We start from the raw sequence: 27,807 nt of genomic DNA on the forward strand, positions 1-27,807 counted from the left end.
CAACATGGAGAACCCCAGAAAGACCTGTGGGTCCCTCCTTATGCACGGCAGGGGCAGAACTCATCTTGCCCTGGGTATCTGACACTGTCATTTCCAGAACCTGGGAATAAAGGATGATAGAGAGCAGTGAAAGAGAATGTGGTAACTCTGCTTCTTCTGCTCACACCATCCTTCTGCAATAAGGCTCTGAGAAACACCAGGAAACGTCTCTATCCCAGTCCTTCGCTGAACAGATCCCACAATGTGGATAATCTGTCAAGAGTGTCTGTCTCCAGAGTCTGAGAAATCTGCCCCCACTGACTTTAACAATGCAGCTACATTTTCTGAACATTATTTTCCAGGACTGCACCGAAGGGCTACATCAGGAAGAACTGAACTGAATGGATGCAAGTTTTCATTCCTCACTAAATCCATCTGGTGTGTAGGAGCTGAGAAGAAAAGAAATCTTGAATTAGGCTCCTCTGAGGCATAAAGAGTCTGAAACAACTCAAGATTTGCCAGCAGTTTCTGAAAGGCCCTTAAAGATTGATATGGGTTTCATGTTGTTTTACACTTCCAGCAGTTCTATTCCTGGGAATATCAAAGCCAATTCAGTGACTGCAGTGGGGCTGTGACAAGAAAATGGGCTGAAAACCTAAAATACATTCATTCTTGCTTGAGGTGTGTCTATTAATAGTAATGAAGAGCTAGCAAGCAATAATTTCTTTATCTTGTTTCTGGAAAAATTCTTGTTACCTGAGCAATTGCATCCTTGAGTTGATTATATTTCTCTAGATCAAATCGGGTCTTTTTGGCTCCTTTATGGAAAAATAGTAAGTACTGTCTGTCTCTGGCATCTGGATAAACATATTCCTAAAGAGAAAAAAAAAGGAGAGAAAATAGGTTGAGTGTAAAGTTAAAGACAGTTTAATAACTGAGGAAAAAACCCACAATAATGTAAGAGTGATACAAAAGCAATCACTCACCACCAGCAGACCAGTGCCCAGTCAGACTCTGAGCAACAGCTGCTTTGGAGAAACTCTCTCCCAGTTTATTAGAAAATGTGACATTATGTGGTATGGAGTATCAGTTTGGTCAGTTCAGGGCAGCTGTCCCAGATGTGTTCTCTCACAACATCTCACCCACTCCCAGCCCATTCCCAGGGATGGGAAGGGGCAGACCAGGGAAGAACAAAAACCAGAGAAGGCCTTGATGCTGTTCCAGCACTGCTCAGCAATAGCAAAAGCACTGCTGTGTTACCAAGGCTGTCTTGGTCACAAATGCCAAAGCACTGCACCACACCAGCTGCTCTGAAGAACATTAACTCCATCCCAGCCAGACCCAGCAAAGTCAGACATTTGCTTCTCTACTCATTTGTTACACTCCAGCAGTGAGTTACTACCACCTTCCTCCTGTCCCCAGTGCGTGAATCATTCCACGCAGAGACAACAAGAACTAACATTTCATACTGACAAGTTTGTGGGGAAAAAAAGGAGGGAGAAAAGCTATAAATACTGTCCCTGAAATGATGCAGCTGACAGACCCCTGGGACACCACACTGGAACACCTGGAGCATCAGTTCTGATGGCCTTGTGACAGCAGAGACACTTTGAGCCCTCCCTTCCTCATTATTTAGGCAGGATTAGGGGGCTGATGAGACAAACCATGCACTAGAAAATCCATAGAGAATCTATCACAATTACAAGGATCCAGAGACAGATTCTTCATCTGGATGGGAGGTTAGATCTGTGAAAGGCATTTCCAACAAAATGCCTGATCCTTGGGCTCTTTAAAAAAGGCCAGTATGGCGTGTGAGAGGGGTACCTTCCTTGAAGCTCAGAAGGCACCTCATGCACCCATACCTGTCTGTACTGACCACAGCTGCCAGCAGAAGAATCTGTTTGGCTACAGCAGTCAGTCACCAAACACAGAAAAGCATTTCTCATAAGACAACCAGCCAGGACCACCATGGGAACACCCCAGAGCCACGCACCACCTCCCTGGCCAGCACAAATTAAACAAGTAGCATCTGGGTTCCAACAGGACAAGGGGCAAAGCAGCTTCTACCAGGCACAACTTTGCTATTTTTCTAGGGAATAGAGCCCAGAGAAAGTCTTCTACTGAAGTGTCAATATCAGCACAACAAGTCCTACCTGGCGGGTCATTACGAAATAAGCATACATTGCCATGGCACTACCATAGGTGATGAAATAGGTGACTGGCTCCATAATGTCCCAAGAATATTCCCACCAGGTGAGGCGGGCCAGAATCCCAAACTGAGTGGCCATGTAGGCCAGGCCTCCCCACAACACCAAGGTTGTCCTCTTCTCTGCTTTCCTGCTGAGCTCCATCCTTACCTGCAGAAGGCAGAAACACACACCTTGCAGTCTCAGAAGTAATTATGTTAGTATTGTTAAGAGATAATAATGTAAAAATAGTCCCTTATATTAATAGTAACATTAAGTGGTTTGAAACATGATTGTATTACAAAATGAAAAAAAAATAAGCTTATACAAACAAAGCTGAACTTCTTTTCCTGTCTTGCTGCCACCTATATTTACTCTGAGCATGCTCTAAATGCCTCAGGAAAGTATTTATTCCTCTGTGTTCAGAGACGTTCTGTTGCATTAGCCCCAGTCTTTATTTACTAACAAGTTCAATTCCAATTATCTAAAGCAAGGAAACAAGATATTTCCACAGAAATCAGCAGCAGACATGGTTTGGTAAACACTTGCTTCAGTGATCTTAAAACTACTTCAGGCATGCCAGGGACCCAATTAAAACCTGGAAATACATTCAGGCTGCATTTGGGGGATAAATACAACACGCAGAGAAACTCCTTACTTTTTCTAGAGGTGCTAGTTGCTCCTTCAATTGCTCTAGTCTCCCTATCAGCTCCTTCTCCTTGTTCAGCTGGTGCTCCTCAATGCTCAAGGCTGTGTACAACTGCTGAACCAACGTCTTGACATCATTCAGCGTCGTGGCATTTTCATGGCTTAAGAGCTCTAGGGAAAAACAGAGGCTGCTTTATACACCTGTGCCCACAGGGCTTCTCACATTCCCTTGGGAAACCGCTATCAGTCTGCAACGGAAAGGAACAGAACTATCTTCTCAACAAAGTTGTCTTTGGAAGAGCTCCAGCACTCTAAGACAACGTGATTCCCTTGGAAGAAAACCAGGCTTTGCTACTGGATGTTCCTAAAATTTGATAAGAACAAGGAAAAGAGAGAAGTCCTATAAAGCTGGCCAGGTGTCAACAGCTGCTTCCGATTAATATTTATATACAAGACAAACGAACTAAACTACCTACAATCCATCACACTAGCTGTCAAGACAGGCAGAATTCAGACTACAGGCCACCAGCAACCAGACCTGGTGGCAACTGAACATTGTGGGTTAGGGACCCCACAATAGCCTCAGCAGCAGCATTTTTTAGTGCCAGTGCCAAGAATTTTTTCCCAGTGTGCTGTGGGTAACACCCTGTGCCTGTGGTGCCTGCAAAGGAGCAAAGTTCTGCTTCCTGGGATCTAGAAGCAAGAACGGGGACACGACTCAAAAACACCTTTATCCTTGCATTCAGACTCAAAAAAGATTCCTAGAGGATACCAGTTTGTAAAGGAGTTGGGACTACTTGTATTGTCTTCCAGCCCACATGGAAAAAAAAAAAAAAAAGCAATTTGAAATTAAAGCAAAAGATTTCGACAATAACGAAATTAAAAAAAAAAATAGTTTTTGTAGCATCCTTGGACTTGTACCTAAAGTTATCAAAATATGATTTCACCAACTCAAAAAGCTATGGACAGCTTAAGTTTTAACACCAGCAGCTCAAGGAAAAAAAGTGACTCACTTGCCTGTGCCAAGTCACACAAAGTACATAATTTCATTTTAGTTAAAGGGCTCCTGTTCTCCTATGAAGAAAAATCTATGTGTTCCTACTGAGGTGACCATCAAGAAGTACTTATATAAAAACACAGTAATCTGGTATTTCCATTTTCAAATACACAAGGGTGATCTTGCAAAAATGCAAAAGGAATAGCTGAAAAGTTTGACAGGACTAATCTCAGTGCCTGTTTGCAGGCACATTCATTTTAGCACAAACTATAGAAATCTCCTCGGCAAGTGCATCCTAGGAGACAATTTCCTGGAACCTTGGTGATCCCAGAGCTCACCTACCAGCACTCAGAGGGTGACAGAGCAGAGTAACTTCTTTGTGTGTTTGATTTCCAGTGGTTTAGATATCCAGTCTAAGTGGAGAGCTTTCTGCTAAGGTGCTTTTAATGAGATGGGAAAAAAAAATCATCTCTAGTAGAGGTCAGTCTACCCCACATCTAGGGGAGAAAGACCACCTCACCTAGCACTGCACTCCTAATTCCAGATTAACAGAACAATAATATTCCCCACATCTGTGAGCCAAGAGCCAAACAGAACAGCATTTCCCAAGCTGTCCCTTCTGTTTAAATCCTCAGAGGTAACTACGGGCACACAAGAACCTGGTGTTTTATGAAGGCTATGAAACTGCCCAGAAGAAAGAGAGCAGATAAAACCACTGAGCTCCTGCCTCCCCCAGTAATAATGAAGTGTCTCAAAAAAGCCTCTTGCAGATTTTCACATCGTGAAAATCACACACGTCCAAATAATATTATTGAAATGGATTTTCTTATTGACTCAAAATAGGCTGGATTCCACTCCCTTCCTATCTGATTCCTCATGACACAACCTCCTAAGAGCACAGTCTTCTTTATTTCACTGTTTGGTAGCTAACAAGGTTCTGAGGTTTATCTGCAATATTCAAAGTACCACACTTAAATGGAAACAATGTTAGCTGTCAGGGGAAGCAACAATTTATTCTTCCAAACCAGACAATCTAAGTTTCAATTTAATTCCCGTCTTGTATTGTATTCCTTCAGAATGAGTTAAATTAAATTACTTTCCAGTATTTAAAAAAAAATTGTGAAAAACTTAGAAATGAAAAGGAATTCTATTTCTTTGTTTATTTCTCTTGAGGGCTGGGGGCACTAGGTTTGAACAGAACGAAATATCTGCTTTTCATTAGCGATTATTCTGATCACTTGGTTATCTCTAAATTGGGCTCCAAGGGCAGGATTAGAAACTACGAGGCTTCATGCTCCTAAACAAGCTAATAAAGCACGTTGCAATGAAGCAGGGAACTGAATGCTGAAATGTACTCCCAGTGCTGAGCAGAAGCAGGCTGATTTACCTCTCTTTGGTGGTCTGACATGGTACGAGACATCGTTAATGATCAGTTTGAAGTCATCCAGCAGAAGCAGGTCTATGCCTGTGGAGGAGGCCACACGTGTGCCATCTGTAAGGAAAACACAGACGATGCATTAAGCAGGAGGAACAAAGGACTTAAAACACGCTGTGGCTAAGTTGCAACACCATTCCAAATCCAGCTGTTTGGTTTCTGTTCTTTCCAAAGTGTGATGCTTTTTGCCAGGACAACTAAAAGGTGAGACATGGATACATTTCCTGTGTACCACCTTCCACACCCAGTTCCTTATAAATCGATTTGAGCCTCAATGCTGGTTGCATGGCTTGCATCTTTCCTATTAAACAGTAGGGAACTCACCAGAAAACATCTCCATTAGGACTGATTTCCTTGGCAGCCCTGGCTACACAATATTCTCACTCTAGGAACAGCATTCCTCCCTTCTGCTCTTTCAGGAAGGTCGAAGCACAGCAAACTTTTACTTCAAAAGCAAAAGGCTGGATGCAAACAGCTGGCAAGTAAATCAGTTTGCAAACAGGAGTACCTGCTGAGTAGATTGCAACCCGATCGATTCCTCTGTCCTCTGCTCGCAGCTGTTGCAAGAAGACCCCGACAGAGTCTGAGATGGGTTTCAGGGTGAACTGGCAGCGCTCGCGCCGCGATGGAAGACTCACAGAAATCACAGGCAACCCGTTTTGGTAAACCACCGTCACTTCTACAGAGACAACAAAAACACAAGCTTATCGTTAAAAGGTAACACATCTTCTCTACTTGTTCCATGGAGAAAGAGGCAAACCTGATTATAATCTGACTTTTGGTTTTCTCAAGATATGTGGCCAAAGAAAAATGGAGGTATAGCTGAGATTCTCACTCCAGTAACTTGGCAGCAATTTTCTGTACTTTGTAAAAATACTCTAAATACAATCACCTGTGTTCTACAGGCAACATGATATCCAAAAGCCAGCAGGGTATGTTTTGGTTAGGTTTTGAGAATAAAAGCATTTTGGACTATGGAAGACAAAACACTACTGTTTATATCAGGATTTATAGCTCAGGAGACAAAGGCAGATTGTGTCTATTAGGAAACATCAAGGAAGGGCCCACTTCAAATGTTTTTATTCCTGTTTAGTTCTGGTTTCCTCCTTGTCCTGAGGCATGTAAGAAAGACATGTAAGAAAGCAGTCAGTAGCATGAGGCTGTAGGAGAGCAGCACTCAGAGTTTAGGCTTCAAGGTCATTTCATTTAAAATTCACGGGATCAATATCCTTTGTACTTCTCCAGACAGGCATTACTACTTAGGTATAGATGAAACAAGATTTTCCATTTCTTTGGTGCTGCCAAGAGCTTCTCTGGGGGCATTCTTGAGGATTTCTGTTATTATAAAACCCATGGTAGTGACCTGTATGAGCTGTAAGCTGGTTATTATTTTACTACAACAACCTGCTCTGTGTGCTTCGTGAGATCCATACATAGAAAAGAGAAGTTAAAAGTTCATATTCCCTAAGCCCTTTACTGAATCACAGTCATAACTGTCCTCAAGTGAGGTAGTTGCTAAGATATAACAGCACACCTCAAAATTATTTGCTTTTATAGGTATCCTTCTTATGTAAAAACATACAGGGTTTTTTATTGCTCAGAGCATTTGCTGTGTCTCAAGGATGGTGCAGTCACACCCGCCCACAATTCATCTGCCTCAGTATCCCAACCTGTTGTAGCTTTGGTCAACTCCTGTCTCCTTAAACTCACTGAACTCATGGATTGACATGCTAAGTCATTTTAAGCAGCTAACATCAAAACTAGTCAGTCAAAAAGTCAACAGAAGTAGAAACAGAGGCAAATAATGTTATTTTGACTAGCAAAGGGAACTATGAGGACAAGTCCTGGGGCAACACACCTTTCCAAAACTGGGGGATCCTGGATATTGAGAAAGGATTTACCAAGTGCACTTTCACAAAGCCAGAAGAATTCTTATTCTCAAGGATCACAAACCTTCATGAAATGAATCAAGCATAAAAAAGCTTTTTCCTTCTTGCAAGGGATTGCTGCCTTCAAGTCCTTAAAGACTAGATGGAAGCAACCAAGTATGGACACCTAAAACAACTAAAGCATCCTAAGAGGCCACAGTAATTGAAAACCTATCAATGTCTATTCTCAAGACTCAGACATCTGACAGGATTTTAGTAGCTTTAGTGTTTTGAAGCACAGAATTCAGAGACAACAATCAGACATTTACTGGAAAGAAATAAAGCAGAGTGCTTTATTTGGACTGCCAGACAAAATTTAGAGCTCCTTAGCAGCAGCTGTTATGACACCAGCTATCAGGTTTTCTTTGAATTTAAAATGCTCCCTTGGACCACACAGGCAGTGAGGCAGTTTTTTTGCAGAGCAGAAGGGAGAACAATGTTTGCATTGATATTTTTTCCATTTATCCCCATCAGTACTACAACCAGAGCTCCAGGATTGCCAGGTCTGGAGGAAGTGCCTACCAGGAACAGCCCTGCTGCATTTTAGGAGTCATCAGCATTAGGAGCACAAACAAAGCCTTTCACTAGGATTTCTAGCTTAGGTGAAATATTAAAGACCAAATTATTTCCCTTCAAAAGTTAGGGTCAGTAAGTCTGCACTTACTGCTTTATGTTTTCCTTGCAAAAACCTTGTAAAAGTAATTTTCTAGCTTAATTCACTGGCAGGGAAAGTCCTTAAGTCCAGGTTGATCCTCTCATCACCTCCCACACAAGTAATGCTGGCCAGATTTTTACTGCATTGAAGAGGGAAGAGGCAAAGAAAAGAAGGAAATCTGAAGGACACAACAACACAAACCTAACAGACAGCAGCCAGCAGCTCCAGAAAAAGTCATTAACGAGCCCCCGTGGCATGGCTGCCTCACTCTTCTCTCCCACAGCCCTGTGTGTCTTCTGCATCTACTTCACAAGTTACTAAGTGGACAAAGCATTTGGCACCTCACTAATTACAGAGCTAAGGTTTCAGCCAATCTTCCCCTAGTTAAATTTTAATCCAGGATTTAAATGCATGGGACAAGTAGAAGAAATTAATTTTATACAAGTCGTTTTCACTTATGTTTACAGTCACCTACAGCCTGGCCAGGAACGGTGCTAAATGAGACCATGGAGGATTTGAGAAGCTTTACATGCTATATTAAGCATGGGGTTGCTTTGAGGTTTGAGTTCCATCCAAGCACCACAAAGTTTTGACTCAATCATATCTGCACCAGCAACAGGTCATGGGTATTTTTTTTTTTAAAGATTTTAATTTTTGCTTAAGATCAACTTGAGCAATAAATGAGGTCAAAACGGAGTACAGGCAAAAGAAAAAAGTGTGGCCAAAGAAGTCAGTGTTGGCTATTGGTAAAGATATTGGAAGAAATAATGAGAGAATTATTCAAGCACAACATGAGGAGAGGTAAAATGAAATCAGGCACAAGCAGACATTTTCTCAGCCTTACACATCCTCTACACTTCTACCTGTTTAAGCCCCCAGGTTCTCATGTAAGCTCTGCAGAGCAGTCATGTTTCTCTTTGTCTTTGCACACTTGTTATCTTGGCAGGGGAAGCAGGAACCCTTCATTTATTAGCTTTCAGACCTTATTAACAAGCCTTAACAAGGAGAGGATCCACTCAATGCTCAATGTGTCTGTCAGCACAAGTGCTCGACTCCTTGTGCACAGCATGCAGATGTTGAGCAGGCAGCGAGCTGAAAGCTGCTCCTTTCCTCTTTGCATTGTGGCACACAGAGTTTTTAAGTTTCACCAGTGCATCCTTTTGCTTTATGCTCTGACAACTTTATCAAAAAAAGCCCCATGTTTGAGCCATCCCAGAATTCAAATAAAGGAATAACATTGCCTTGGCTTCACAACTTATTCACTGCAGTAAATGATGCTTTTGACCATTTTGATATGTAGCTGATATGAGCTGCACTTTTGTTACATAAATGAACTTAAAGGGGCAGGCAGGGGCAGGCTGACAGGACCACAGTGGGTGTTCTAGTGCCACCTCCCTGCTCGAGCAGGGACATCCCAGAGCTTTTAGTGCCCACATCCTGGCACAGGATTGTGTCCAGATGGTTCTGGAGTATCCTCAGCGAGGGAGACTCCACAGCCTCTCTGGGCTACGTGTTCCAGTGCACAGGAGAAGAAGTGCCTCCTCACGTTCAGGTAGAATTTCATGCGCATCAGTTTCTGCCCTTTACCTCACATCCTAGTGGTTGGCACCACTGAACAGAGCCTGGCTCCAGCCTCAGGCACCTCCCTCCAGGAAGGACAGCACCCTGAAGGGTAGGGATCATACAGACCTCACAGCTACGTGAGAAAGAAGTCTGGCAAAGAGATTTGGACAGTTTCACGCAATTCCATCCTCCTTTATAAGGCCCCTCCAGTTTTGTAAGGACAGTTCATAGAAAAGCTGCCCGTTGCCTTAATTCTTCTTGACGTTGTTCTCTCTGTCGCTTCCTTAGCTCCAAACTGGACTGGTGCCCGGCCAAAAAAAAGCCTCCACCAGAAAAGGGGGCAGGGAATGAAATGTGAGTTAGGGAAGTCCGAGTGAGGCAGGAGCTGGTGTACCTGTGTACTCACCATCAGAGGGCACTACGGTACTGCAATACACCACTCTCACGCTCTGCCACGGAGACAGCCGCTGATGCACCTGGAAAACACAGGCACAGCAAAAAGGACAAATGTTCAGAGTCTGGCAGGATCTGGCACCTCCTGTGCCCCCACTTCCCCAATGGCCGTGCCAGGCACAGCCACAAACCCGGAGCGCCTGTCAGGAACAGCCTCTTCCCTTCCCATCTGTCACCCCACAGGGTTTCCCCCCTCCGCCAAGTTCACCTCTACACACCTCGCTCTCCGCACGCTTAGCTGAGAGTCTGTAACAGAACAGCTGTGGTTTGTTTTCCTTAATGTGACAGGTATTTTTGAAGCCACACGGTCAGTTTTAAGAAATCCATTTACTACACAGACACAGCACAGAAATCATGTCAAAGCACAAGTCTTTAAAGGTTAAAAAATAAAGTTTTTTACATAAAGCAGGAGAGACAGAGTTGTGGATTAACAGGTTCATCCTCTTTGGTTGTTTCCCAGGCCAACATTACTTTTTTTGTGTCCTTACAGAGGGAAGCCAAACTCTGAGACACAAAGTAGTAAACATGCCTGTGCATAGAAGAACAAATTGTTCCAACATAAAAAGCAATAATTGTAATACTGAGCTATAAAAATAAAAAACAACAGCCCAAGAGGAAGAAAGCACATGAATGGGTTTGTATTTTCTGTAAACTTAGCAAGAGACTCACTTGCCCATGAAAATCTAGAACCAGACTGATTTAAAAATCTATCTTTTAGATTATATTACACTGGTTATATACTAATCCTTCCCTAACACTGAAATTACAACTCTGATACAAAACAGCCCAACTGCAAACCAGATTAAGGCATAACACACCAGCTCTCACCTGTCTCTGCTGGTTTATATTTCAGTGGCTAGCCTCAGATTTTTCAACAGCTGCTGTCCAACTTGAACATTCCTATGGTCTGGGATACTTTTTCTTTGCTGATAGCTAAAACACAGCTGCCAAACCTACATTTTCATAAAGGTATCTTTCAGGGAGGACTTACTTAAATAAATTTCTAATGAAGTTTGGAAACAAAACCCAGGTTGTTGATTATTGCTCTGCCAAATTGTCCAAACCTCTGTGTTTCACGAGGTTGCCTTTGATAACCTACTTTAAATGTATTTAATTGCTCTTTTCCTTGTCCTCTGAAGCTTGATATCCAAACCAAGGATAATTTCCACTAATCTTTCTTGAAAGCAGGACCTTTGGCCCTAATGGTCACTGTATTGACAGCTCTAGAAATTCACTGTGATATGTGCTGTATTTATACTTCATTTTTATCAGTTTTGACAAAGAAAATCAGTCGTTTTCAATTTGCCTCCACCCAACTGCATTTTCAGCTTCCCAGGGTCAAATCAGACACAGGAAAAGAAGTGGGCACCAAGCAGCTTTAACTCAAGTAGGAAATTGAATGTTTCAGCAGAAGTAATGTTGTAAAAACAGCTGTGTGCTGGGAACCAACGGGGAAATTTGCCTTTTTCCAAGTGACATAGGCAAGTCTTCTTGACTCTCTGACATGTGCTACTGTTGAACAACCCCTCCCACTTAAAAAAGAAAAAAACAAAAACCAACAGGTTTTATGCTCAAAACTGAGAAAAACACAGCTACAGCCCCACAGACTGTACAAATCCAGCTCTGTTGTCTTAGTATTACTATTATTAACAAAGTCAGAAGCTTCAAGGATCAGATGTGGTACCACATGCAAATCGATTTTCAGAACCAATTTTTACCTAAGGAGGGGAATTTCAAATCTCCCAGAAATAGTATCAGACACAAAAACAAGTGGGCAGAATTCACTCAGTGAGACACAAACCCTCCTCAGTCAGCGAGCACTACCCCAAAGACTGTTTATACACCTGTTTTACCTGATCCCACAGCACAGCGATATGAGGTTTTTACTGCTTCACTCTTCCCTTCTACACAACATAATTCATCCATTTTTCAAACACTGCACAGTAGAACTCTGCCTTTCTACCAGATGTGAACAGCAGCCCAGAAGTGCAGTTCTCAGAACACCCTACACCCTGCTAAACCCAGCACTATCCCACTGCAAAATAACCATGTAGCTGGAAGATATAATCAGGTAGCACATGCAAAGACTTTACCTTAAGGCTATGAGTATCTGACAGATACAAGCTCACTCCAGAACCCTCCTGCCCTCATAAAACAAAACAGGGAAAAGGCAAAACAGGTTGAAAAAAAAACAGGGCATGTTAGGTGACTCATCAAAAAGAGCATGTCTCCAGACTTAACCCCTTGCATAATACTTGCATCCCAATATGGGCTGAACCCCTCTGTTCCCCCAACACTCCCCTCCCCAGCAGTGTGCTGCCAGAAAATTTTACAGGAGAGATGTTGTTAAAACACTTGTATCTGTCACTCCTGCAGCTCTGAACTGTGCTGCTGGTACAATTCCTTATCGACAAAAACAGTCTCTACTGGGCAGGAAGGCAAAAAAAAGGAACAAATGAACTCAAAACTCAGCAGAAACCAAAATGCCATGATATGTCATCCAAGGTTAGCAAGAGCTTAAAGTGTCATCCATCATTTTTATTCCTGAAGGGAGACTGTTGTTTTAAAATTGAGATGGTGAAAAATGTTTGAACCCATTATTCGATGTCTGCAGTTCAACAGCTTCATACAGAAAGGTGTTAAAAGGCTGAAGCTGAGAATCAGAGCAGTGCAGGGCAGAGAGAGGAATTTGTTTCAAGCTTTACCGACCAGATCTGGCCCTTAGGAAAACAGCCAACAACTCCTTCGGCAACGAAGTGTGGAATAACTGCACCCAAATTTCAGCCGAGACAGACTTGTCCACCTCTCCCAAAATAAGTAATACTTGGGGGTGTGACAAGCACCAAAGCCAGACTGCTGAAATGCGAAGCTTTAAACACTAGGAAAAACTTTCTGGGTCTCATAAGAGCACACACAGGAATTCACATTCCACATCCATCAGATCCTTCATTTCCTGCCTTATCTGCAGTAAGATGCATGTTAAGAGGCTCGGGGTTATGCAGCAGCTGCAATCCCAAAATGATTAAAGAAGCAAGAGGAAAAAAGTCCCAGTTCTCTGTCTAAAACTAATGCTTCCTCCAGCCTTGTCCAGGTCAAAGGTAAAAATAACAGCAACTCTATAGGTCCTGATGTAGCTTTCTCAATACTAACTTGGTGACAAAGTTAATCAAAGCCTTGCTGGAAAAAAAAAAAATCAACCTTCTAGCTACCAGTGAATGCTCTCTGACAGAAAAAGAGGGAGCAGCTCCCATTCTCCAAGTATGTAATTATCAGTGATGGAATGCTAACAACTCTGAGTCTCCAAACACTAATGAAAATCAGAAAATAAGTTGGCCAGGAAGGAAAAAAAAACAACACCGCAAGCATGAAAGAAGGTGAACATTACTCTAGAACCCAAGTAAAACATGGGTTCTAGTAATTCAGTATCTGGAGTACCAGTGCAGCAAGAACTGCAGAGCTTTTGCGAAAAAACAGGGCATTTTCTGCCTAAAAATTTCTCACTACAAGTAAAGCATTTGAGACATGTTTGCAAGTGCTTCTGGCAACATCTAATTTACAAATTACGAGGGGACTCCTTTATATGAGGCTGCCTTAAGTCTGACACAAAGCAGCTCACCTTTTCCAACAAGAAGCAGCTATTTTCCTCTCTATCCTGACTTTTGCTGCATGAAACACTGAATGTCTTTCCTGGCTCTAAAAGTGGTTATCCTAAAACCTCCAGGCTGGAGTCTCAGTGATGAAAACTGCTGTGAGCTTCCCCAAGCAGCCACAGCAACCCAAGCCACCCACCTCAAACATGCTGAAGGGCTCCATTTATCCATCTTTACCTCATTTCTGCTCCTGTACTCAATCTGTTACATTTTGGTCTCTCTTAAACAGTACTTTGATCCTAAATTCTCAAAGTCCCCTTCTGTCCTCCCCTTTTCCTCCCCCTTCACACCAGCTGTCTGCAAAGTAAAGGAGACTCAGGGCAAAACCATGTCCTGACCAGAAATCTGCTGTCCAAGAGATGTGATGTGTGACTTCCCAATGCAGCCAGTGTTTTTGCACCAGCACAGAAGCTCTAACTGGATTTAAGTGCATTTAGCTGTGAGGGATTGACTGGGGCCAGCTGCCCAGCCAGCTGCTCCCTCACTCCTCAGAACAGGACAGGAGGATGCAGGATAAAAGGATAAAGGCAGGGAGATCAGTCACCACTCCTCACTGGCTTAACAGACTGGACTAAGTTGATTTGCTGCCAATTAAAGTAGACAATATCAAGAAACAGGCTGAAATTAACACTTTCTCCCTAACCCAACCCTTTATCCAGGATCCAAGTGCCCAGAAAACCCTTAGACACTGCACACTGAGATCCCTCATCCCCTGGGTACCCCACAGTGAGACCCCTCAGCCCCAAACACCCCACAGAGACCACAGACTCTTCAACCCCAGACACTTCTCAGCCTCCTGAGACACCCCACAGATATCAGAGCCCTCAGCCCAATGACACCCCAAATATCAGAGACCCCTCAGCCCCAGACACCCCAAATATCAGAGACCCCTCAGCCCCAGACACCCCAAATATCAGAGACCCCTCATCCCCAGACACCCCAAATATCAGAGACCCCTCAGCCCCAGACACCCCAAATATCAGGCACCCCACACAGCCTTCAGAGACCCCCTCAGCCACAGACATCCCTTCCCAGTGACTATTAAACCAGTCTGCCGATAAAACCCTTCACAAAGAGCCAGTGTGGGGCTCAGAGCATCCACAGCACCTTCCCAGCCCACAGCAGCCCCTCACTGAGGGGTGACGAGGGCAGCGGGGTGACAACGAGAAGATGGCGGCGCCTTATGAGGGAGCGGCCTGCTGCCAGCACCCAGGTACTGCCCCACCAACTTCAGCTAATTCCTGCTAATTCCTCCTCAGCATCCCCCCCCTTCCTCAGACTCCTCCAAAAGGGATCTAAATAGGCCTATCTGCCATTGGAGATGTCTGCCTGCACCTCTCATCCACTTCTTTTCTTTCTCAGGTGCCTGGACACCACTGTTCCCAGGATCTCTCTTTTATAATTTTTAAATATTTTTTTTTCTCTCAATCTTCCTTTGAAATTGAGCCCGACTTTACCAGGGATTTGCAACCCTGTATGGAAGGCCTTCTGCAGCTTGTTGCTGTGGTCTCTGGATGCATTCACACAGGCAATACACCTGTGCAGCATTTCCCTCCGGGCATACCTGGGCTGCTGTTTGGAGTCTGGGATGTGATAAAACACATAAACCCTCTGCTCCTGCCAGGGTTCTGCTCACACTGCATCCATGCAAACCCCCAGGGATTTGGCTGGAGAGGGAGAGCCGTGGGGAAAGCCCCTGTACCCAAGAGCTGTGCCCTCACAGTGACAGCAACAAGCCATGTACTCCTGAGCACAATTTTCTCTAAGTCCAAACTGCTGCCTTTTTCAAGCATACAGCTTGTCTCCCAGGACCCAAACACTCGTCTGATTAAACTCCACTGGCTTGAACTCATTCCTCTCTCTCTCTGACAGCTCGCCCTTATCCATCCCACTCAAGAGGTCAGATTTTGCAGCAAAAAGAACATTTTGCACCCACTGCCTCCACAGGGCAGCGTTTCATGCGGATGAAGGTCAAGCAAACGAGAACCTGTTTGAACTGCAGTGCTATTCTGTGTGGATTTTTTTTCTTCTGCATTTTAAAATCAGACTGTAGACAGACACAAAAAAAAAAGGCAACGCCAGCAAGATGTGGGAAGTGTTATTCTTTACATTTGGAAGCACTTTGTATGACCTACGTGTTAGCAGATGATCTTCATTTGCCTCAATTCTCGTTCCTGCCTGAATTTTCTCTTCTTCCAGCATTAGTACAAAGCTCTATCACATCTGCTAGGAAGGGAACATAAACAGGAGGTAAACTATAAATACTCCCTTTTCATCCTGCTTCCTTTGCCCACCTGCCTAAAAAGAAGCAGTGTCCACAGTGTCCAGGAAGAAGAGGGGGTAGGAAGAAGGAGATTAATTCTCTGCAAAAAAGGGAAAAAGCAGGGATGAAGTAACTGTTCCTCAACCTTCATTCTGCCTTTCTCCCAGGCATTACTGCTGCTCTGGAGATACTGAAATGAGGAACTGCAGCAGGAACTGTTGTTAAGCAGGAACATCACTGCATTTGATGGCTTTGATTGAGCCTCTCAGAGACAAGAGAGGGAAGAAGAGGTAATAAAAGGGAAAAAAATTGAGCTGACATGTAAAGCACATCAGTCAGGCAGAATTGCTTTTAACAGGTGCTTCCCTTACCACCATCCATATCACTTTTCCCCCAGCTAAAAACCAAATCAAAACCCCAAACCAAAACCTTCTCTCAGTCTATATTCTTCATTTTATTGCAAGTGTCAACAACTTACAGAGAATTACCCTATTCCTAACTTCAGACAGATGATAGGCAGACCCTCACACTCTCTCCTTCGTCCAACCTTCACACAGTTCTTCCTACCTCTGGCAGACAACACAAAACAGGGCTGGAACTTCTCCCTGGCAGTTTGTGATGCCAGATCACAGTTTCACCATGAAAATATTTTTGCTTTACTAGAGCAAAGTTTGGTTTGGATTCCACTTCTTTAATGCAATCCTCATGGTTACTGGAAAAAAAATAAAAGCTGAGAATTTTAATTCCTTTGAATCCTGAAGGCTTGAAACACAGAACCCAAACAAAACATTTAAACCTGTTGTCAGCTTTGAAACTCGAGAACTAAATGCCTTTCACTAATCCAGATTCATCACTTGAATCTTACTGCAAAGGTTTATAACTCTTTTCAAAATTAAAGGGGCTGTCAACCACTGTTTAAAGAAAGTTTGAAGAATTCAGTGACCTCACTAATTTTAGGGGTTTTGTCTCTCTCAGTCACTCACAGCCAAATAACTAAGAGAGAAGGCATCAGATGGATTCCCCTCAGCAATTTCCCCAGGGCAGCTCAGCTGTTTTGCTGTTTGGTTTCTTGTTTGATTTCCTTCCCCAAACCCCATTAGGCAACTCCTTTAGCCTCTGTCAGAGCCAGTTTAAAATGAGAACTCTTGCCCCTCTTCTCCCACTGCAAAAAGAGCCTTCCCGGTGAGGAAACAGCACCTCACTGACATCCCTGCACTTCCAGCATCAGGAATGAAACAATAAGCAGAGTTAATAAGAGAGAGATTCCCACAAGTGCAAGGAAATTCCTCTGCCTCAGTGTGTGCTAGGGAACAGCCAGCTCGCACTGGTTTTCCAGGGAAATAAACTCAGAAATGAGAGAACCTTGCTTTCAGCTCTTGAAAAGAGACAGCAGGCTCTTGCAGAGTTGGGAGTCGGCGCCAGCACAGGCACAGCTTGGGAGGATCCGCACGCTTTGAAATACTGTGAGGTGCAACATCCTGCAAGCCACAGCAGCCCAGCACATCCCACTGCTGGGGGAGTCCTACACCATCAATTCCCTGCAGGAAAGCACAACACAAGAAAAAAAATCTCATCTCTCTGGCTAACCTTACACCTGGGTTTGGTCCAAAAAGTGGTGGAACAGAAAGGTAAGTACTCTCAGACAGCAAGAGGCTGTGCCCACAAAGTCACATCCAGTCAATCCACAAAAAGTGGTTCCTTCTCTTGGATTATGAGCCTTACAGGGAGAGCCTAGAGGCCAAACTCACTTTAGGATTGAATCCTTTATGAGGCACCTAGCAGGCAGGCTTAAGAGTGTTGTCCAGAAGTGCCAGACAAGCTTTATAGATACCCTGATTCTCACAAGTTCGGGTCCTAAGCAAAAAACGAAGTTTGGCTACAAACACCTGCAGCCAATTAACACTGGCCAGGTTTTTTCTGGAATAAATACCACAGTGTAAAACATTCATCTTGGCATTCTTCCCTGTTTTCTACAATCAGTTTGCAGCAGTTTACCACCAGGTGTGATTAGTACAGTAAAAATCAAACCTTTTGCTAGTCCCACACACATCTCATGAAGCCCTGGAAGAATCCTCCAGTTGGTTAAGGGTGGATGCCTGACGTTCTCCCCCGGATACGCTGCCTGCCTTAAGGATTGTTACTGTGCAACTCTCACTTCTAAATCCCTGGCAAGACTAGAGCAACAGAAGGAAACAAACAAGCAAACAAAAAAAATTCCAATAAAAATATATGAATGTTTTAAAGCCATGAAAGAACTCCATTTCATTGTGCTACCAGACCACAGATCAAGGACACTTACACGCAAACTTGATATCCCTACATGTTAATGTTTAATGTCCTTTGTTTAATGATGTACTTTTACTTACTTTGCAGGATGGCCTCCCTCCTGCACCCTGAGAGAGGAGATGGTGCAGTGCTCACTTCCTGTGTGCCACAAGTACAAGAGGGATCTTGGCAGAAGTTAAAGCACAAGTGAAAGGCAGTGCTCTGCAGAGGCAGATCTTTACTGACACACTAACAACGTGCAGGAAGAGCACAAAAGTGTTAATTTGGAACCTGATACTTAACTAGTGTGTTAAATTCAGTTCTGAAGGTTTCCCAGCTCAGCTTTTCCCTGCTCATCTCACCTGGCCTATCTGGGAGGGGAGGAGGTAATAGAAATCATAGAACCGTGGAATGGTTTGGGTTTGAAGGGACCTTAAAGATCATCTTGTTCCACCCTCTCTTCCCACGGGCAGAGACTCCTTCCAGTAGACCAGACTGCTCCAAGCCCTGCCCAACCTGGCCTTGGACACTTCCAGGGATCCAGGGGCAGCCACAGCTTCTCTGGGCACCCTGTGCCAGGGCCTGCCCACCCTCACAGGGAAGAATGCCTTCCCTATATCCATTCTACCCCTGCCCCTCTGGCAGTTTAAAGCCATTCCTCCCTATAAATAGTCTCTCTTTTTGCAGGTTCCCTTCACTTACTGGGAAGCCACAATTAAGTTACCCCAAAGCTTCTCTTCCCTGAGGCTTAACAATCCAAATTCTCTCAGCCTTTCCTCACAGCAGAGGTGCTCCATCTCCCTAACCACAGGCAAGTGGGGCTCTGTACAGCACAAGCAGCACCCATGGGGTATCCTGCAGCATTCTGTGCATGGTTTCAGAAACACAGACTCGCTCCTCTGGAGGACTAAAAGCTTTTATCACCTGTGGGACTGCTCCCCAGACCCCAGCCTTGGCAGCGGGTGGGGCTGACTGGAACACTCACTGCTTCATCATCGGTCATCTCTGGCAAAATAAAGCAGGAGGCCCAGAGATCAAAAGGTTTTTATTTAATTGACCATTGATAAAGGGAATGACTGCAACAGTATCTCCTAATAGCTCAGAGCTATTCATTTGAGCATCTCCTGCATGGCATTGCTGTGCTACAAAACTGAATGTAATTATGCTCAAATGCACGAAAGCACAACGGAGGCACAAACATAAATTTTTAGGAAAGCTATAATGAAGTCAATCACTTCATCTAACAGCCAGTGCCACCTTCAAACCTCAGTCACATCCATCACTCCTGTGGGGATGAGAGGCTGGATGCCCTTGGGAAGGGTTGCTGCTCCCCTTTAGGTGCCACCACAGTGGCCAGGCCACCTTCAGCACCAACCCACTCTGTCCCCTCCCAAACCTCCCTCCTCTGTCTTGGCAAAACCAGACAAAACAGGGTTTATGGACGTGCACTACGCACAGAACCCACCTTTTGTTCACATAATGATTAAGTCCAGACATCCAAGTTAAAATCACTAAAGAATCTTAAAGATAAACAGACCTAAGACTTCCCCTAACTTATAAAGTTAACCATTGCCAGCATGTGTGATAAACCAGGATTACCCAAATATTTCATTCCAGTTCCTTGTTTTAAAATACCTTTTTCTATAAACTTTCTATCCCCCCAGATCACAAGGCTTGTTTTAGTAGGATTTTAACTGAAATTTTTAAAATCGTTTCAGCTCAAGTATTTTTACTTTGTTTTAACAGCACACAACATATAATATACTGTGTTTACACCTCTACCTACAGGTTTTTTTTCCCCATAGAAACTGTTGCAGCTTCATCCAAAGAATAAGACACAAGGAGGATCCTATACAAAACAAATCCATTTTCAACAGCCAGTCCCAAAAAGCTTATTTGAACTACTTTCCCAATTATAAACTGCAAGCCACACATCAAAGACACCCATGTTGCAAAGGGTTTGCAGTTCACACCTCTTCCCTATATGGAGGCTGAGGCTTAACTCATATTAAGAGAGACTGAGAAGCCTTGGAAATGAACCATTAGAAAAATGACCATTTTTCTAGTCATTAAGGCCATTTAAGAATGAACAATCCTGGGAAAAGAGATTATCCTGGGAGAGAGGGATTTGGAATGGAAAGTAACAGGAGACCTTTGGTTTGATCACTTCCTTAAAGCTTTTCCAAATCAATTAAACTGGGTTTAATACACTGTGATAGGTGTTCAGTGGTCTAGAAGAAGGCAATTTACGATTTGGCTCCAAGTTACACAAGCTGTCAGAGACACCTTTAGAGTTTGTATTTTCATTGACAGCCTCAGTTAGTTAATGAAAATTGAACCATTCTTCTCTGGAAAATTAAACATACGCACAAAACAGAGCAAAAAAAAAAAAAAGCCTCTGTGGAGAAGCCACAAAGCGACAGGCATCAAGGTAAGGACTTCAAAACATATTTCAAAACATATGCTTTCAATCCAAGTGAGGAGGCTGGCTCAGCTCACACAGAATCAGATATTCTCTATACCTTCTTTCCAAGAACCTTTTTAATGCTTTCTCACTGCACTAAATAGCCCTGGGAAGCAGGACTTTTGCTTTGATCCAATGCTAATTATGACTAAAAGCTCTTTCAGCTGTGAATCCCAGGTTTCTGCCCTTCTGTGGGGATAGCCTTAAGAGGCCAGAGAGAATCACAGAATCCCAGAACGGTTTGGGTCGGAATGAACTCTCAAACCCATCTCATTCCAAGCCCCTGCCATGGGCAGGGACCAGGTTGCTCCAAGCTCCATCCAGACTGGCCTTGGACACTTCCAGGGATGGGGAAACCACAACTTTTCTGGGAAACTTGTGTGAGGGCCCCCCCACCCTCACAGGGAACAATTTCTTCCTGCCATCCCAGCCTTTTGGCAGTGTGAAGCCATTCCCTCCTGTCCTGTCACTAGCTGCCCATACAGAAGTCCCTCTCTCTCTCCTTTGTTTTTAAAGTGATTTTGGCTGTTTGGGTGAACAAACAACAGAGAGAGCAAGTTTCCCCAACTAACGTGCTGCTAGGACTCTGCCTGGTCTTCAAAGCCTGTGAAATCTGCTGGGATCAGAGCTCTGCAGTCTGATACCTGCAGCTTGAAATCATCCCCAAAACACCCATCAATAACTCGGAAGGTCCAGACATAAAGGAAGAGTGATTCAGGGCCGGGGCTCCATTACAATCCATTCCTTTCATCCCTCCCTGCTTACACTGCTTTGCTGATGGATGAACTGGACCCAAGCAATTTGTAAGTGAACCACAACTAGCTGCCACAGCTTCCAGTCACAATTCTTTCCAACAGGCTCTGCTGAAAGCTTGGACATCCACAAACACTCGCATGAGACATCGAAAGCAGATCCCCCTCTTCTCACAGAGTTTTTTAGTTTGTTCTGGTTGATTTTCTGGTTTTTTGTTTGTTTTTTTTTCAGTGCAGACAAAGCTTATTGCTAAAATCGGACAGAATGCAGCAAAGTGATGAGTTTAGGTATGAAGCCCAGGCATTTCCAAGCAGAGAGCTTATCCTTTTGGGGAGCAGGAGCCCTGATGGCACTCTGGAACCGCCTCGGAGAGGCGAAACCTTGCGTGCTTTCCCAGCACAGCGGTGAAAACACATTAGCCCTTGAGAAAGCATTAAGAGAAGCACTAAAATAGCTGGCTGGGAGCAGTATAAGTGGCTGTCCAGACAAATACTAAGGAGAATCCATAAAGAGCTCTGGAGGCAAAAAAAATCCTCAGTGGGAAAGCAGACCACTGTTGCAGACACGCAAACCAGGAACACTTACATCAAGTTCAGACTAAATATCAAAGAGCACTCATTTCTGAGGGGAAATAGCCACGATGGAAACTGAAAACACGCACAAAGCACGAAGCTGGGAAAGCAGTAGCTAGATGAGCAGGGAAACAGGAGGCACACAGGTCACAGCCTTGCTACAACGCTGCAGGACACTGCACCAGCTGCAATCGTATTTGCTTTGGAATGCAAGAACCCAGCAAATCCACTCAGCCAGAGCACATCCCACATGGATTGTCTACAGACAAGCACCATTTCTGCAGTGACATTCCCAATGACCTTGTGCCATCACCAACGAGGTCGTACAAAGCCCTCCCCAAATTTTATCTTACCCTTTTGCACAGCAGGCACAGGGTACTTGAGTGCTTTGAAATCAGTTTAAAAAGGCAAGAGTCTCATCTCTACACTGTGTCTTCCTGTAATTCAAGAATATCACTAATAAACTTAGGAAAAGAATTCAGGCAAAGTTACAACAGCAAGAGTTTGAATACAGCCTGGGAATCACGCCTGAATGGTGGGTGACCGGCACACCCTTCTCCTCTGGGGATAAATTCCTTTTCCACATTAGGAACCCGGAAAGATTCATTCCAATATGCCTGCAAGCGAGAGGAACAGAATTAAAGTTCACCTGAGGTTTTTTTTTTCTGGCATTGATAGGTTTTCAGCATGCAAATGCTAACAAGGTATTTATGAAATTATGATTTATTTGGAAAGAGGGGCAGGGGGAAGCTTTGGCTTGTTCCAGCCTTTCTGAACAAGATCATCACCAAGTTGTCACAAGCCCCTACTTGCAGCAAGGGGCTGGGCCACCAAATACTTCAAAAAAACAGAGTATTTCAATTTTTAACAGTAACAAAGAGAGACAGTAACAGTTTTACAGTCTAGAACACAGTCTGTGTGGTCCTTGACTTGGAAACATTTGTGAGACCAGTCCTGTTTCTCAAGTATTATTTGTTATTAATATATACAGTATGTTTAACAACACAGTAGCCAGTCTGACAGGCTGACATAGTAAATAAGTCTGATCAGCAATAACTGCTGTTCTGCTCGCCTTTTGTAGATAGGGAAGATGGATTTAAATCCAGTAAAATATGTCATTAATTTGACACCATGACTCTCTGGATAAGCAAAACCTCTACCCTTCCAGAACACTGAAAAATGCAGAAGCATCATCCCCCAGACCACTGAGCAAGCACCACTCCTTTGGTTTGGTGGGCTGGTGAGAAATGCGTTGGCAAGTTTGTAGGAGAGAGTGTGGCAAGTTCAGGGGATGACGTCTGGCAGAGGGAACATTCTCATGCACATTGATTGTTAACATCAAACTCCTTTTTCTTGGAATTCTGCATCTTCCAGACAGAAAGTCCCACCTAAGGAAGATTAAATATCTGGTTTCTCCAAAAAAAAAAAAAAAGCAAGTTCTAGCGAAGCATCTGGTAAAAGTCACTCCTCTTACCCAAGTGTTGGATCCTCAACTTGCCCTGGACAGAGGCAGCACCCCTGATGTGTAAAACCCCCAACACCCTGAAGAAATCCCAGCAGGAAATAAGAACACCCTTGTCCCTGCTGGCTGAATGCTGTGAGTGTGCAAAGCCAACTCCATCCTCACGCTGTGGTGCTGCTCCCTTGCTGATCTATGCTAAAGGTGCCACTGGATCACAGCAGCTCTTTTCAGGGAGCTGGCATTGGGACACCTCTGACACAGCCGTAGGCGGTGGCTGGGTAAGAAAAATCAGGACTTGTGGACCTTGTATAAATGGAATTTACAAAGATAAACAGAAATAAAGCCTGCACAGCCCCAAACAGATTTCAATAAGCTTTCCCCACGCTATTTACAGCCCAGCAAGAGGCTTAAAAATGCTCATTCTGGTCTGGCTAGAGGTAGCTCACGCAAGTGTCAGGCTCACCTTCGTGGGGTGACACAAACTCCTCTTGATGCCCCAAACCTTCCTAGAACTGCATTTAAATGCAAACTCTTTCCCTGCTTCCCTCCTCTTCCCATAAGCCAGGATTTCTTTGATTCTCAGCCTAATTAGGAGATAATTTTAACTCTGTCACTGGTTTGATTGCTCTGGTGCCTAACCATGCTATTAAGCAAATCATTAGCTGACATGTGGCACCTTTTCCATCTGACAGAGACACGCTCAGTGGGGAGGATGGGGGAAGACTCCAGAGAAACAACCACTGCCAGTCCTTAGATTTAACAGGCTACAGCTCTTTAAGCACTGTTTATGCCACCATATCTACTTTAGCATGAGCAACAGGGGCAAGACAAGCAGCTGTAACTGCAGTCCAACCTGCCTGTCACATATCCAGGGTCACCTGTGAAGGATTAAGGGACAGCTTGATCCTGGAACCACCACTGAGGAACCTGAGCAGCACAGGAGCTGCAGCAACCAAGCAGACAAACTATTTTCTGTACTTGAAAACCACCTGTGCAAGACTTTTCCTGCTCCATCTCTACAGCCTCAGGCTCTGGGACTGCCCATAGCACATTCTGGCAAAGGGCATTGGTGCCCATCAGCTCCAAACCTGGAAATGCTGCTTTATGTATTTACTATTCCAGGAGAAAACACAGCAGCTTCAGTCATTTATTGCTGCCTGAAAAAGGCTCCTGTGCTTCACTCACTTCCATTTAAGCAGACTACTTCAAATGAGCACTAAGTTAGACAGAACCAGGAGCTTTTCAAAAACCACATGACAGTTCTCTGAAGGGAGTGTTTTCCCACCTATCCCACCTGGTGATTCCTTCAAGGATCCCAAATGAAGTACATAAGCAAACAGTAAGGCATCATTTAACAACTCAGTGTGCCTAAATTGATTGTTTGGGCGTCAGTGAGTCATTAATTGCCAAGTTCAAAGGGTTGCTTTCTCCTTCTAGGAAAGCCTTCTGTCCAACACACACCAATTTGCATGGAGGAGTCATTTTTGTCTGGTCTTTGGCAATAGCAGGAAAAGGTTGAGGTAATAGAGGAGGCTTCAACCTGGTTGTCAGTGTTTGCTCTTCACAGAAAATACATTTCACAAGTCGTTTGGGTGACTGGCACCTTTGTGTCTCCTCTCCATGTGCTACAGCACCTGGGAACAAGAGGAGTCTGAGACCAAGCAAAGACATTCCAGATTCCTTAGAAGGGATCTCACATGACAGAAATGGCTCAAGTACCAACACAATGAATGCTTCTTATACTATTTTACCACGTTACAAGGGGTTCTCCAAGGTCTCTTGCAAATCAATCCTGGGAATCCATTTTTCCTGCTTTTCGCCATAGTAGCCGAGTTTACAGTCCCTGGCCATGGAGAAGAAGCCAACCTGGCACAGCTGGAGGAGAAACCACAATTCTAGATGGGCTTTTAAAGCTCTCCTTTACTGACTTGATCTTAAACTACAGCACAGACTGTCAGTGCTTTGCTGCTCACTGCAGCAGCTCTTCTGCTTTAATGTGCCAAGAAGAGTCACCAGTTCCTCACAGGGGGCAGAGGGGGAGATCGTCTCCATGAAGTCACCAGGGCCATCCTAGAAGGGACCACCACAGCCAAGGGACAAGCTCTACCAGCAGGAGAGGGCACACACAGAGTCAGCTGGCTGGTTTCAGAGCTGCTGCTGACAGCACCTATGATTTGTGTAGTTACAACAACATTTCTGAAGCCATCAGCTGGTAGCAGCTTACTGGCTATCAACAGGAGCAAGACAGAGGGGAAATTCATGAGCTACCAATGGCACCACTGGCAAAGTCCATGAATATTCATGTCACTAAAACACAAATTAATTTTATTTTTTTAATTATGAAAGAAAAATTAGAAGCTCCAAGTAACCCCAAAGCTTTATAAACATTAATACACCGAAACAACAAACCCAAAGATGACCAAGAGGACTCTTTCACTCAATTTTTCTGGACCAGTGCATTTCTACTTCCTATTTCCCCTCCCTTAAGGAGACCACCATCCAGTTCACTGTATGGAGCAAGCAGCTTCACACACACTGGAGTTGAAGTCACACACACCTACAGCACAAGGCAGATTTTATTCAAACAGCTTACACATATTTCAGACTGTAATTTTTCAAAACTTTTTCTCTTTTTTTTTTTCTTTAAACCCAGCTTGGAAACAACCAACAAAGGCTCCAGTAGGAATTAAACCAACTTTTATAATCCATGTGGCACACACAGGTGTGTCTACAGCTGGAGCCATACTGCCAACATGGACAACAGGCACACCAGTGATCCACATATGAAGTGTGGGTAACTAAACTTTCAGATCAGACACCCATTTTTGCCCCAAATCAAACAGTGACAAGCACTGTCAAAGCACCCACAGGTGTCTGCTGCACACAGGCAGCACAGTGGAACAGGGTCAGCTCCCAGTAGGCTCCAAAGTGACAATCACCTTCAAAATGCAGAGAGCAGGCCTGCCTTGAATTGACTAATAGAACACAATCATCTGGATTTATTAAGAATATTTCATCACAGTGTGAAAAATGAGGTTTACATATTTTTATATAGAATTTAAAAGTTTAATAAAAAGACAATTAGGAGATAAAAATAAAGTATACAGATAGGGCTGGGTGTCTCTGCATTCAGCCAAGAGAGCACACCGTACTAACAAAGGACTGTCCCTTAAAAACAGAACCCTACTACATATCCATAAATTCTCACACATATTCAGACATTCTTCTTAGGATTTTTGGTGTTCTGTTGTTTAGTTTTTCCTTGCCCCCTTTCCCAATAGATCAATCTTCTAGGCGCCACTAGGTTTTATGTCCTTTGATAACGGGTGCCATAAATTTTTCCTTTGGAGGGCTTGGAGGACTGCTTGTCTTCATCTGGACAAGATAATCTTAGGATGGAAGGGGGTCTCTGACTATTTCCTTTTTTAGTCTCTGGGTTATATAAACAAAAAAGTAGTTTGTGCTTTAGTATCTTGTTATAGCCTAACATATATATATGTAGTATACCACTATTTTTAAGTTTCATCAATAACAGAAATAAAGGAAACTATATTAATACAACAAAATTTCCTAATCTTACATATATAACAATCATTATAATATTTGCAAAAAGCCAATAATATTATATGCATTTATAACAATAGCAATCCTAAAATACAATGGATGCATGTACTAGGCTATGGATGTCTGTATTTGGGCTATGACACAGATCAGGCAAGCTCCTGGGTTACATTTGCAGCTGTTTCCTCAGCTGTCAGCAGCCATCTGGGAATTCCTCACGGGCAGCAGAGGCTGCCCTTGCCCTGCTGACCAGGTCCCCCCACCACGCTCCTGATCTCAGCATCTTCAGAACACAGCTCGTGGCACCACATACAGCACATCCCACTGACAGAAGCACATCAGGCACTCCTCCAACATCATCTTTCCAGAGAAAAATAGAGAAGCTAAATCCTGCTCTTTTTAACTGTAGGACTGGGAAAGAGTTACAGGGTTAAAATGAAAAGTTTTGTCAAAGACTACCAGCTTGGGGTTAAAATTTTACTGAATCATGCCTCTGCTAGTCATCAGCTTAAAGAATGACACATTTAAGAGCTGCATAGGGCAAACAAACTGCATTCCTGGGAGAGAAAGAAGGAATGGCTCAGCTGCAGTTCTCAGGAGCAAACTCACAGGTTCTCAGAAAATTCAGAAGCAGATTCACACCACCAGATTTGGTAGTAGAAAGTGAATACAAGAGACAAGGATCAAAACCGAATACCAAATGGATTTTTCAGTCACTAAATGCCAGGCACAGACTTGAAATCTGTTTCTGTACGGCCCCAAAGATATTCACTTGATCCTTAGCATTCCTTATGCTTCAGGATATTTTCAATGGGTCACAAAAAGACATGGAGGTGTCAGCCCCATCCCCTTACCCAGAGCACATGTGAGTGAAAGCATGCAGCAAAGGAACCCAGAACCCATCCTTTGGGAACAGGCAATGGATCTCAAGTAAACCACTTCAGCATTCCTCTTCCACTGGCACATTCACACA

General features: G+C 43.8%; 2 protein-coding genes across 5 annotated transcripts in view; one reads left to right on the forward strand and one right to left on the reverse strand.

Annotated features, from left to right (window-relative positions):
- PLA2G12B (phospholipase A2 group XIIB) overlaps positions 1–667 on the forward strand; it is a 38,340-nt gene extending 37,673 nt beyond the window's left edge. For 2 of the 3 annotated variants that reach the window (XM_014261647.2, XM_088059945.1), the window contains exon 5: positions 342–403. Coding sequence is in view for 1 of the 3 variants with exons in the window: in XM_014261648.2 (XP_014117123.2) it covers positions 342–472 (131 nt within the window). In the remaining 2 variants the exon portion in view is untranslated. Of the gene's footprint in view, positions 1–341 lie in introns of all 3 variants that reach the window. The other variant, XM_014261648.2, reaches the window with a different exon arrangement.
- Positions 1–27,807, reverse strand: part of MCU (mitochondrial calcium uniporter) — a 77,569-nt gene that overhangs the window by 2,382 nt on the left and 47,380 nt on the right. For both annotated transcript variants that reach the window (XM_088059943.1, XM_088059944.1), the window contains exons 2-7: positions 9,798–9,867; positions 5,754–5,924; positions 5,198–5,302; positions 2,824–2,984; positions 2,133–2,336; positions 736–852 (exon numbers count right to left, since the gene is read on the reverse strand). In XM_088059943.1, the coding sequence (XP_087916069.1) occupies positions 736–852; positions 2,133–2,336; positions 2,824–2,984; positions 5,198–5,302; positions 5,754–5,924; positions 9,798–9,867 (828 nt within the window). The remainder of the gene's footprint in view (positions 1–735; positions 853–2,132; positions 2,337–2,823; positions 2,985–5,197; positions 5,303–5,753; positions 5,925–9,797; positions 9,868–27,807) is intronic.

Source organism: Pseudopodoces humilis, chromosome 9, assembly GCF_049639895.1.
Source record: "Pseudopodoces humilis isolate 2021_Gansu_Grassland_sample_001 chromosome 9, ASM4963989v1, whole genome shotgun sequence".
Taxonomy (NCBI): Eukaryota; Metazoa; Chordata; class Aves; order Passeriformes; family Paridae; genus Pseudopodoces; species Pseudopodoces humilis.